At 43.7% G+C, this 13,294-nt stretch overlaps 1 protein-coding gene across 2 annotated transcripts in view; it reads right to left on the bottom strand.

The window, feature by feature from the left end:
* BCHE (butyrylcholinesterase) overlaps nucleotides 1–13,294 on the bottom strand; it is a 47,252-nt gene that overhangs the window by 27,880 nt on the left and 6,078 nt on the right. The window contains exon 1 of one of the 2 annotated variants that reach the window (XM_042042318.1): nucleotides 311–400. The exons of the other annotated variant lie outside the window; for it this stretch is intronic. Coding sequence (XP_041898252.1) covers nucleotides 311–371 — 61 coding nt within the window. The 5' untranslated portion in view covers nucleotides 372–400. Of the gene's footprint in view, nucleotides 1–310; nucleotides 401–13,294 lie in introns of those variants that run through there. 2 annotated transcript variants of the gene reach the window in all.

The raw sequence follows: 13,294 nt of genomic DNA, 5'->3' as shown, positions 1-13,294 counted from the left end.
ATTACAATGAGAGCAAAAGGGTCAGAAGATTGCTTTAGCTCATCAGCACCAACCCAGCAGAGTTCTACCGTGCAATGAATCTGCATATTTTAGAAAGCTGCTGCTGTAGTAGTTTCCCCCAGCAAAAGTTAAACAGACTCCACTGTTGCATTCTTATTCAGCGAGGGAACACTATTTATTTCAATGCCTATTTCCTCCCCCTTGCAAATCTTTACCCAGCCAAAAAATCTATACACCCGACTACATAATCGCTATTTAAATAGGAAAGATGGTTGAATTAATAAGTGATTTCTAGCTCAGCTTAATTTACTTAGCCCAGGATCCCTTGAATAATGCCAAGGTCTGCTACACACGCTGCTCACTCGTTCCATGTGCAGAGCAGAGGCAGCTTCCCCCGGAGAGCAACAAATGGGCAGAGCAGAGCGTTTTCAAAGATCCCAATCCCCGTGCAAATCAAGCTGAACCGTAAATTATCCTGGCAGGCAGAGACGTGCAAACGGAGAATCACTTACCCCACTCCTATTACAAGAAGCACAAAGTTTTTAAGAGTCGGGATCTTGGGATCCCTCGGGGGAGATGCAGCGGTGCAGCTGCTGCTCTAAGCCCGTAAATTGGCCAGTGCTGACATTATAATCAACTCTTTCTGACATGGAGCTCGCGAGAGTTGGCAGCAGCCGCTCGGTCTGCAGGCAGCCTCTGCCTCCCATCCCACATCTGCTCCAGGGACAAACCCAGGCTGGGCAAAACCAGGCACAGGGCTGGGGGAACACAGGGATTTGTTCCTTGCGTGGGGCATCTGGTTTAGAAGAATAAATAGAAATGCAAATGTAATAAATCTAGCCTCTCATCTTCCTTAGAGCGCTCTCTCACCTGTATTATTTTTTTGGTTTTTTTGCTGTACTCAAACCTCAGATTTTCACTGTAAATATTTGTTTTGGGTTTTAGCAACTGTGGCAGATAAAGCAGGAATGTGCCCTGCCTGGACATGTCAGCAACTGGCAAGCACCAGCTGCATCACTTGGCTCCTGCCCACCCAGGCCCCAGCACAGATCTGCGTTGTCCCCTTCTGATGGTAGGGTTAAAAATGGGACCCATGTGCTGTCACATGCTGGCTGCTCTCTTTTCTTAGGCTGCAAGCAGGAAATCACCCATGGTGCTGAGCACACCTGATATCCTCCTTTTTCCTGAGCCTCCTGAGCATTGCTCCCACCAGAATTCCTCCACACTGCAGCTGCAAAGCCAGCCTGAACCCCTGCTCAGGGCTGCAGCACTGCTGGGGACATGTCCTGCAACACAACATTGAAATGCAAATATTCTGCAAGGTACAGATGAAAACAGAGGGGTGGAGAAAAGAAAAAAATTCCATACAGCACCCTTACAAACTTTCTTGTCAAACCCCCTTCCTGAGCCACCCCACAGGACCAGAAGGCCACCCCATGGTGCTGGGACTGCTGTCCTCCAGCAGCATCTGCTCTCTAGCTCTGCCCTGAAAAAACAGCAATTTTTCCACAATTTAAGTTTTTTTCCTGCTGTCCACATTTGCTTCCCCCTTTAGAGCTGAACACAATTACTTTGCCTGTTTAATAATCAAATTACAGCTCTGTTTCAATTACACAAAAGCAATATTTGGCAACGCGTAGAACAGGAATAAAGCCGAAATAAAAAGTTAAGGATGAAGTTTATAGACCTTAATATGGAGATTACAAGTGGAGTTTTTAAAGCCAGCATGGGAATTATGGTTTTAACAGAGGAAAGTTCAAGAAAGTAGGGTCATTTCATTCCTCCTGGTAATTTTACAGCATCCTTTAGGCTCAGACACTCCAGAGGTATTTTGTGTGGATACATTCACTGGAGAGAATATGTCCCACTCTAAACCTAAACCACCATGGCAGCAGGTTCAACTGGTTGATTTTTAAGCTCCCTTCAACCCAGGCCTTTCAAGGATTCCATGATTCTATGATAAATCCCTAACTTTTCAGCACAGAACTGTCCAATCCAGCGGGATTTCGGAATCCTTAGCCAAGATTGTTAAGTCAGCAGCGTAATGGAAATACTTAATAATAAAACAGGGTTCATTCAGAATTATTTCTGGTGACAACTCTTGCTGATCAAAACCTTTCAAGTGCAGGAAGCACTAAATGGTGCTATTCAAACTGAGGCAGTTCTCAATGTTTCAGCATTTGCTGCCTTTCTCTGCTGCCTCCTCACCCCGTTTGGGGACGTGGCCAGGTGACACACACTTCCTTCATTTCTGTGACATCAGAGGGATGAATCATAAACCCCAAATCTTGTTAGAGGCCACTTTAAAGCAAATTTCAGATGCTTATGATGACGCTTGTGTTCTCAAACCTCTTTGCCTTGAGCAGTAGAGAAGCAGGAGACTCAAACACTAAAAATGCTGCTTCTGGCTTCATCTATTTTCAAACATTGTCCGTTTTTTCCTTCATTTGCTGTCAGGGCTATGCCTTCCCCTCCTGCTCCCCTTCACAGAGCCCAAGGCACCCAGAGCAGCCTCCTGCTCCGAGGCACTGCTTTCCTAAGTGCAAAATGTGGAGCCTTTCTGACAAGGTGACCGTGGGATGGGTGAATCCCCTGTCTCAGGCTGTTTCCAAGGCACCAGGAAACTGCGAGTTCAGCCTTGGGGTTACCTGGATGTCTTCAGGGAAGAGTGGTTACAGCTTCAGACCTCTCCATTATTATCCTGCAGCCTAATGTTAGACCATTTTGCTGTACTTTTAAAGAAAACTAAGCCCATTTCTATAATTTTCCCCCTTTAATTAAAAAAATTAACATATAAATTAAAGTCCCACAACTGTGTGCTGTGAGAGGAAACACTTCTTTTAGTTATCACTTAGCTTGCTAAAAATACCTGTGCGAAAATTGGAGATTAAATACATTTAATGCTCTCAGTGATTGTGTGGGGAGTGGTCATTTTCTCAGTGATCCTTTGGGACAGTGGCAGAAAAGGAGGTGCAAACCAGTGGGTGAAATATTTTATATATATATATATATATATATATGCAGGTAGATACATATGAGTGCTGTACACCTACATACATTTATATATTTCTACTGTTATTTTAACTTTTTCTTTTTTTTTTTAATAACTCTATCCATCTGTCTAAGGAGGTTTTATGAGGTTATGTCAACTTTTTAAATTTAGGGCAATGTTTTTAAAAATCACCTCAAAATATGAAAGTGCCTTTTCGTTACTTCACGTGTGCATGTGAAATTATTGTCACATTGACATAGGAACTTTGATCAAAGAAATGTCCAAGAGCCTTAAGAAATGAAAGCCAAGTTCAGCTCAAGGGATGGCTGATATTTAGTAGTCTAAGAAGCTTAGAGAACAATAGGTATCATATATAAATACATAAATATTTATGGAAATACATTAAAAAATGTGTTACAAACATATAATATTTTGTTAGGATTTAGTTCATTAACTGCCCTTCAGGATGGTACCTAAGTATTATTAACATCCTAAGTCACACACATTCCATGTTATCATAGAATCATGGAATCCCAGGATGGTTTGGGATGGAAGGGACCTCAAAGCCCATCCAGTGCCACCCCTGCCATGGGCAGGGACACCTCCCACTGTCCCAGGTTGCTCCAAGCCCCGTCCAACCTGGCCTTGAACACTTCCAGGGATCCAGGGGCAGCCACAGCTTCTCTGGGAATTCTATTCCAGGGCCTCGCCACCCTCACAGGGAGGAATTCCTTCCCAATATCCCATCTAAACCTCCTCTCTCTCAATTTGATGCCATCTCCCCTTGTCCTGTCACTCCATGCTCTTGTAAATTCTCTCTTTCCATTCATCTTCAGGACTTAGTAGAGCTGAGAAATCTTTGAGAGAGAAAATGTTTGGAAAAATACATATCTCAGATGTTTCTAGTGGAAAGCATGAGCCTCTCTCCCAAGGTGTTCCCTGAGCCTGCGCATAAAGAGTCCCATCCACTAGATTTGGTCCTGCCCTTCCAAGCCATCCACAGCTCAAAAAGAGTACCTGGGCTCCTGCCAGGAGAACTGGGCTGAAAATCTTGGCAAGCGTCACTTCAAAGTAAAGGATGTCACTCACCAAATGTGGGCATGCCTGAGGAAATATTTACATACTCACAGTATGTAAAAGTAGGAAACATCCTTAGTTTTTTAATGGCTGGGAGGGAAATCAAAAGGCAGATTGTAGCTAAACTATATTTTCTGTCATTTCTCTGAAGATGTGGGGAGGCTGTTTTAAACTTCAGCCTTGGTAAACTCCCCTGGGAGGGCTCAGCTCTGGCTCTGATCCCTGGCTGGATTCTCACACCGAGCATCTGCGTGACCTTGGCTGGAAGCTCTGAGCAAACCACCAGGTTGTGAGAAAAAGCTGTGAGGGAAACAAGTAAACTCGGGCTGTATGAGCTCCGAAAGGGCAGACTGCAGACAGGGGGAAGATTGCTGAGAAGGGGACAGTTAGCAGCTCAAGGACTGGCAGGCAAACACATCAAAGCTGCAAGCTGTGAAATTTTCAGGTAAAAAAACCCATCGAAGGTGGGAGCTCAGCAGCAGCAGCAAGGAATTACTGATGCTCAGCTCTGGGGCTTGCAGCCACGTTATTCTACTGTGAATATTAGGAAATAAATCATTGCCTTGTCCTTCGAGCATATCCTGCTTGCAGAGCATATTTGGATGCCCAAACACAGTGACCCCGAATGTTTACACCTCACAAGCATTTCCGTATTTCTTTTTCCAAATCTCACCCTTGTTATGAGACTCCCCACCTGTTTATCCATGGATTTAAATCAGGGACACCCCAAATAAACCTGGACAGAGCTGAAGGTGATTGTAGCTAACGGTCAAACCATCCAAAATTCTGCTCTTTTTCTACTTATTCCAAGAGGTCTTGCCCCAGAGAGGCTTTCAGGACCAGCAGAAGTTCCCAAAAACAGATCTGAAGAGTAATTTGATAATATCAGGAAAGGTGTCTCAGATGCACACCATGAAAATGGGTGCCAATTTATGAAGTATACAGAAGATGCTAACACTCATGTAAGCCATTAAACACGATTATATTTTCCCCTTATTGGCTCAATTATGATCTGCTGTACCTTTCTCCTTATTACTCTAATTATAGATCGGCATAATTTCCTCTTTATTAGCACAGTTATGGTCTGTACTTGTATAAATGTCTCGGAGAAATCAGAGCCACTGAGAAAATAAAGCCAGTGAAAACAGAAAGGTATTACTATTATTATTATTATTATTATTATTATTAATGTCTTTTGAATCTTCACATATTCTAAATTCCTAGTGGTATTACATAATTCTGAATTTTGTCTCGTATAGGGATCAGGTTCAATGAAGAAAATAAAAAATGATTAATGTGTACTCAATATGACTTGCACGCCATTATTACAGCCTGGTGTTTAGCTTGTAAGAAAAAAACTAATTAAATTATAAGTTAGGTTTCACAGATTTCTGCAGACAATTAATTCATTGACTGTGTAATGTTTTCCATTTCTGCTTCCTGTTTCTTTCCTGTGGGTAGTAAAACTCTAATTGTTTAAAATAAAGATATTTGAATTCCCATGATCACCTAACAACAGCAGCTTGAAATTCACTATTTTATGTCCTCCCATACCCAAACTCTGCAAATAACTAAGAAGTTTGGTGGATCAATGAACTCATTTGAACCTCTTAAGCAGATTTTGTATCTGAAAAGTGGGAATTCTTCCCAGCCCCCCTAATTCTCACTATTTTAGGCTTTTTCTACTATGATCCTCTGCCTTTGAGTTTCTGCACCCCCAAAAGAGACGTTGGCTCTGATGGAAATGCCATAAGGATGTTCAAAGGTTCAGCCTGAGCCACTGCAGTTTTCAGACTCCAATAGAATCCAGCATGGTGAAAATAGGAGTTAAAAAATTGAGCCTGACCTCAGGACCAGCTGGGACCTACAGGTGGGAAGTTACAGAGGGAACAAGTTCAGTGTGTCCCAGTCTGAGATCCCATTAAAGGGTCACAGCTCCTGAATATGTCACAACCATGGATTTGAGTGGGAATAATTGGGTGTTTGTCATGAGATAAAACCTCAGGTCCACTGGTGCCCTGTTGTAGGTCTGAGGTTTGTGGAGAGGAGGTTTGAGAGTCAAGTGCAGCCCCCGTGCAGCTGGGTTGCACCTTCCCAAATGCTGTGCTCCAGCAGGAGGAAAATAGTGGGGATGGAAGGATTTAAAAAACATGTGGATGTGGCATTTAGGGATGGTTTAGTGCTGGGCTTTGCGGTGCAATGAGTAGTTGGACTCAATGATCTTAAAGGGCTTTTCCAGCCTAAATGATTCTGTGATGTGTTGGTCAACATCAGGACACTTTTTCCTTATTATTCCTTATTATTACTGCATCATGGCAAAACTAAAAAATATTCCAGAGCCGTTTTTCCTTTATGTTCTCTAATTCCTAGGAGATTTGATCTCTTTGGCTTTTTTGTTTCACGAAAAAAAATATAACTTTGTGTATAACAGATGACCTGGACTAGGTTGTGCTTATTCTGTTACCCCTGGGGCACCACACGCCGACCTCTTCCGAAGGGTCATGCCCAGATCCCGTTGGGAAACAGGCTCGGGAAAGCTCCTTCCCAGCGGAGAAACAAACTTCTCAGGCTGGGTGACTTCTCAACAGAAGGTCCCTTTGTCCTGTGGGTGTGCAAGTGTTGTATGAGAACCAAAATCTCATTATGAACATCTGTGCAAATTCTTTGGGAAGACACCGCGATGGGTGAGGAGCGGATAATCCATCACGGGGCCATCTGCTTGGACAACAGCCCTGCCAGAACAGGTGGCCTCCTGCTGAAATACAGGACACTCCCTCAGGTCTTGCTATGTGTTTATATATTAAGTACATAACACTAAGTGAAAGAAGATGATGCGCAAAATGTGATGCTCAGTACGGATTTTGACGGTACAAGTGAAAATGATGAGGCCGTATTGATTCCAAACCTTATCCATGCAGAACTATTAGGAAATATTTTATTATAGAGGAGTTAGAATTCTCTTTCATTAGTTTAATAACAGTACTTCCTGCTCATGATCATCCTGCCCTATGCAGATCCCTGATGGTTCATGCACCCCATAAACTTCTCTTTCTTTCCTCCCGCTTTTGTTTGCATGACGAAAACCATACAAGCCTAAAAACCAACTTTTCCAATCCCTTGCCCTCCATCATGTCGGAGCATTTTAACTCCAAAAGTGATCCTTAAGTGTACTTTCCCTTAGCAGGAGTTGCAAGAGGTTAAAACAGGAAAGGAAATCTTCAGTGCGGTGCTGGAGAGCCTGGCAGAGCTCGCGGACCTCGGCTAGGGACAGGAGTTTTAGTGGCTGCAGGAATGTTCTGATTCTCTGCTCATTTTCTCCCTTCTGCCTGGAGGCAGGTTCAGGACAAAATGCATGAAGAGAGTCCAGGGCCTGAAAGACTTTCTGTTTAAGTTGTCAGACCATGGAGCCCGGGCAATTGAAAGATGCGCCCAAGATCATAAGAAAGACTGGATTGCATTCAGACACTCAGCATTTCAGGACACCACCATCCTTTTTGGTTTGTTTTCAACAGCCCACTTTTATAGCTGCAGTTTTATATGTTTTCTCTCAATATATCACTAAAAAATAAGGACTTGTTGATGGTAATTTTGAATAAAAGCAGCATTTCCATCCATTTTCCACAGTAAGCAGAAGTCAGCCCTTGGGATTCAGAGGTTACATTTTCTAGGAGTCACCCCAGGCAGCAACCATAAGATGTTATGCAGAATATTCCTGGGCTCCTGAGCTGGCAGCCAGCCCCTGGGGAAGGAAAACTACTTGGGATCAGCCCACCCAGGAACTGCCAGTGCTTCTAGTTGGAGCCACCAGCACAGCTGTGAATCTTGTGTGCACAATAATCAATCCCAATGAAGGCTGTAGTGATGACTCGGCCTGGAAATGGATTCAGGAGGCACAGATGGAACCTCGTGGCACAAACTGCATTTTTGCTTTCATTTTTGCCAAAGCAACAACCTGCTCACGCTGGAGAAAGCCCACAGGTGGGTGGGTGGGTGCTGCTGAGTTGCACAGGGATTGCCTTCCCTTGCCTCTCCCGCGGGAGCACAGCTTCCATAAAACAGAATCACAGCATCAATAAGGTTGGCAAAGACTGTCAGTCTATTTCCCAGTGCCCCTGGAGGATCAAAGCTCGACGGTGAGGTCTTGCTCGGTGAAAGCCTTCAAGTGATTTTAATTCTCGTGTTCACGCAAAAGAAAAGAGAAAAAAGAGTAAATCCCATCACCAGCTGCTGAAAACGTCAGAAGTTTTGAATGTCACATGAAGAAATGGAAGTGCCTGTGGGGTTGCCTTTCTGATTGAGCCCATTTATACCCATATCATAGCTGCCCTCCCCACTGAAAGGGCACTTACCAGTGGTTAGGATTTAACCACTGAAAAGGGAAAAGCAATTTGCTCACCCTCCTATGCTGCTTTTCCTCTCCTCCTCCTCCTTTTATTCCACACCCTCCCATCCCAAATTTTAGTTGCTATTCTTGTTGCCAAAAAATCTGCTGTGATATCCTTACATAGAATAATTCCTCCAGCAAATGTTAACAGCAGCCGTAAAACAGCAAAAAAAAAAAAAAAAATTAACACAAGAAACAATCAATAAAAACCTGTAGAAAAATTAAGTATTGGTGCATGACATAGGAAAAGGGCCTGAATCTGAGGGTTTTATAGAGAAACCTGGAAGCTATTCCAGAGAAGATGGGCAAGGAGTAAAATTTATCAAATGTTGCTGGGATAATTATACCAGAACAGACAGGAACCAAGATGTTTGACCCAAGGGAATGTAAGTGAATGGATCCAGCTCTTTCCATGCTTCCCAAATCATTGTCCTTCTGGGATTAGGCGATCCCAGTGTGTCACCACATAAGTGATTTTCAGCTACTGCTGATCCAGGTGTTGCCGTGATGGGTGCCTGGGGACGGGGAATTTGGTTTGTGCTGGTGCATGGGCAATGGGAATTCAGTCTTTGGGATCAGCACAGAGGTTCTCCAGAGTGGGAGAAAAAATACAGATAAAAACAATATAAATAAATAAAGAGGAAGCAGAAGGCCTGCAGTGCTTCCACCAGCAGAACCTTTTGCTTGGAAAGCTGTACTGGGTCACTCCATGGCCGGATTCATGCAAAGAAGATCAGCTATGAGCAGCCTCAGTGGAAAAAGCCTTTCCATTTATGGTACGTGGCATCTGGTGGGAGCAGAAAGATGGAACCCACCCAGAGAAACCCACAAAGCATCGTTTGTCAGCACATCCAGGGTACCCCCACAGGAATGTCAGGCAATAGGAGCTGAGACTGCGGTGTGGAAATGTTTATGGGAAGCACTGAGGGACAGAGAGGTGTTTGCCTGGGACAGAGCCAGCCAGAAATGGGGTCTGGAGTTTTTGGCAGGAGCTGGAATCTCACCAGCAATGAAAACAAGAGGTAGGATGAGGGCAGGCCCTGAGGATGAGTCTTTCCGAAGGCACGGGAAGGGCTCTGGCACCATCAGGGTGCCATAAACCCACCCTAACTCAGTTATTAGCATTGTGTCCCTTTGACACGATGCCTGGAGAGTTTCTGCACGGGGCAGCTGCTGGATTGCATCATGTCAGAGCACAGGATGCAGCTATTAATGGCTTTTAATATGATCCCCTGGATCCTGACAATACCTGCCCTCAGGCAGGCCTTAATCACAGGATCACAGATATTGATATGCTTAAACCATTAAGCAAAGACTGAAAATGCTCTTAATTCACAGGAAAATTATGAAACTTCAAACCAGAGCATCCACAGATCCAGTGCATGCTGAAAGAAATCTGAATTTTCATTCTCCACTTATTCTTGGGTCAATGACTGAGAGTTACAACCAGCTTTTCAAAAATATAACCAAAAATATTGCTGCTCATTTCCCTGGCAGACTGCTTGCATCACTTTAATTTAGGAAGCAAACTGTGTTACAACAACCACAGACATGTAAATGAGGCAAAAAAATGGTGCTTGTTTTGTTGCTTTCCAAATTTAAGCTGACCTAAATAATTTAATACAAAATTTACAGCAACGAGAACACAATTTGGTGGACAAATATGGGAACACAGTGAATTTTTACTACAGAATTTGTCCTCCTCTGGGTAGAAGATGATTCACCATCTGTGTGTACTGCAAGTGCTGGTGCAGCTTTCACTTTGGGGACAAACACAGTGCAGACCCTCTCCATGATCCCTCAATTTAGCATGGAAAAAAGGCAAATTTTCTTTTATCCTAGCATGAAAACTGGGATTTTTGTCTGAGTGGCTGTTTGACACCCATTTGTCAAGATTTTGTTCTCTACAAGTCCCTGAAAGGGGCTCACACCGCGGTGGGTCTCTTCTCCCAGGTGAGAAGTGACAGGAGCAGAGGAAAGGTCTCGAGTGACCCCAGGGCAGGTTTGATGAGATAACAGGGAAGATTTCTCCACTGAAAGGGTGAAAGGCAATGGAAGCATCCCTGGAAATGTGTGGATGAGGCCCCTGGGACACGGTTTAGTGGTGGCCTTGGCAGTGCTGGGGGAATGGTTGGACTCGAGGATCTTGGAGGGCTTTTCCAACCTAATAATTCCATGATAGGAAGATGTCCCCAGTAGTGCATTAAATTTTTGCTGACAAATCCTTCCTGCTAGCATGAAAATATGGAATAACTTTGGGAAGCCAGGGGAAGCAGAGTAGAGAATTAACCCTGTCAGTGCTGCCACAGACCACCCAGCACCCATGGCAGGAGGGGCAGGTGGCAATGACAGCTCAACCCAGCTGATCTGAGCTTCTCCATCCAGGCAGCAACACTGCCTGCTGCTCCTGAGCAAAGCACAGATCAGTGTCTGAACTGATGGGTGATCAAAGCACATCAGGCAGGGAGACCTGACATCCCTGTGCTCACCAAAGGTTTTTAGAGAGCTGAAAAATACTCCTGTTCCTCCAGCCTGAAGCAGGATGTGTGGGAAGCTGGCACAGCGTTCGTTCAGGGCTTTGGTTTCTGTCCGTGGTTGTGGCTAGCTGTGGCACAGCTCAACACCCTTCCCATGCCTGCTCCAGAGGGATTCAGGAACTGCATCGCCTCCCTGTGCTTCAGTGGGATCCAGGGAAAGGTTGTGAACGGCAGCATTTGGTCTTTGATCATTTTCTCCTCCAATTCAGCACTCAAGGAAAGGAAGACAATTCTTTTTTTTTTTTTTTCTCTTCTCCCTATCTACACTTTTACAAAGCTCTTTGTACAATTTTTCAGAAATATCCTCACTGATCCTCAGAGTATTTTGTCCTATTTATGTAACAGTGTGTTTCCTCTCTAATAAACCAAAGCAGAATAATGAGTATTTTCACAAATTTTGGCAGAATTCATACACATTGGATCACAATAACACAACTGAAACTTAAGAGAACGCTTAATCAGTTTAAATGCATGGGTCACACCTCCACACGGACTCCAGTGCTTTCTTGGGAATGACTGTGAGTCATTCCTCAGCCATGGACTGGGCTAAAGGACAAAGAGGAAGCTATGAGACACCTCAGCATTTCCATGTGGAGACAATCCTATAGGAACAGTCACTGCATAAAAATAATGAGCCTTTTGCCCCAAAGCACTGGAGTCCTTCAGTGCCTTGAGAGGAACCTTTGAAAATCCCTTTGTTCATGGCTCCAAGGCCACACAGGTGAAATCAAAGGTTCTTTGTATCAAGTCAAGCAGGACTGAGCAGTCTCAGGTTTAGGTGAATCACCCACACAGGTTGCAGACTCCCAGTCCCTGGAAGTGTCCAAGGCCAGGCTGGATGGGGTTTGGAGCAACCTGGGAGGGTGGAAGGTGTCCCTGCCCATGGCAGGCACGAAATTAAAGGTGCCTTCAAACCCAAACCATTTTATAATTTGAATATTCCGTGAAAAAGCCTTGCGCAGTGTCAGGAGCAGCGCCAGCACTGCACTGGAAACACTCTCTAGTCACAGTCAGTGGCTGTTGTCCCATCCTATGTGACCAGAAAATGAACTGAATATGGAGTTTGGAAGCTATTTTGTTCAGCACCCACATCTGCCTTGCTGGCAATCGCACAGCCCCTGCTTCACAAGCGAGCAAAAGAGCAAATGTAATTAATTAGATTTGAAAATTCGGTCTGAGCACATTTGCCGCCTGTTTCATTTCACTGCCACCTCAGAAGTTAAACTCTGACCAACGTCACATACCCTGAAGACACACAAGAAAGAGAATAAATATTATTATTGGTGTCTGAATATTTGGTCTATGTAAATGCATTATATACTTTTCTTGGCTTTGGCATAATAGAAAAAGCAAGGCAAAATTCCATTTTTTTTTCTGCTCACACTTTCCTTTTGTCCTTTTTCTCTTTTTTCTCAGGATTTTGCATCGTACATATTGCAAGATTTTTTTTTTCTCAGTTATATCCCTCTAGTTATTATCTCGAAAGCAAAATTCAGACATATCCAGCACCTTGAGGTTTCAGAATCAGGTATGTTGGGAAGGACCTGTTACTTTATCTTTTTTGCTTATGCCCTTGCAGTCTGCTCTTTTCCACTTATTCTGAAAACCTCGGGTAAAATGGAATCTTACAAATGAATTCATGAACACAGGCTTCAGTTCTGTGCAGGCAACGAGCCGGGTTCTGGGGAAGGGAAATTCCTGAGCAGATCCTGATGCATTGGAATAACCATAAACCACCAGGTTGTGCTGTTGCCCTTAAGCAATGCACATCACCACAGAGCTGTGCTCAGCTCCTGGCTGCAGTTTGTCTGGGAAGACCCTGAAATCCTTGAAAACCAGTTGCCTCTGACTCATTTCTAGCTTGTGATTCTACAGATCAATATTTTTCCCTGGATTCTGGCTCACTTTGAAAGCCACCAGCTGTGTTTGCTGGCCGTGAAATTCAGGTAGGAAAAAGAATAAAAATAAACGGTAAAATTAAATGTATTTAAAAAATAAAACTAAAATAATAAAGATAAAATAATTAAAAATAAATCAGCCATCAGCACAGCCTGAGGATGCAAACACTGCACAGCTCACCCAAAAATTAGTGGGTTTTTTAATAGTTTGTACCCACCCTATTTATTTTTCTTGCAAATTTCTAGACAAATTCAATCTTTTCAGGTTTCCCATTGCACATTTTCTAAGGAAATCACAGCTAAACTGAGCTGATTTGTTTCTACAGGACCGAGCACCTCAGACAGTGGAGTGACCCAAAATTACTTTCCCACGACGTCTGACTAAAGAGATGTGTTAATTGCAGAG

This window comes from Corvus kubaryi, unplaced genomic scaffold (assembly GCF_017639235.1).
Source record: "Corvus kubaryi isolate FWS band 111438036 unplaced genomic scaffold, C.kubaryi_AGA036_p1.0 37397, whole genome shotgun sequence".
NCBI lineage: Eukaryota > Metazoa > Chordata > Aves > Passeriformes > Corvidae > Corvus > Corvus kubaryi.
The sequence above is the reverse complement of the archived record's forward strand: the minus strand, read 5'-3'. Positions and strand labels throughout refer to the sequence as shown.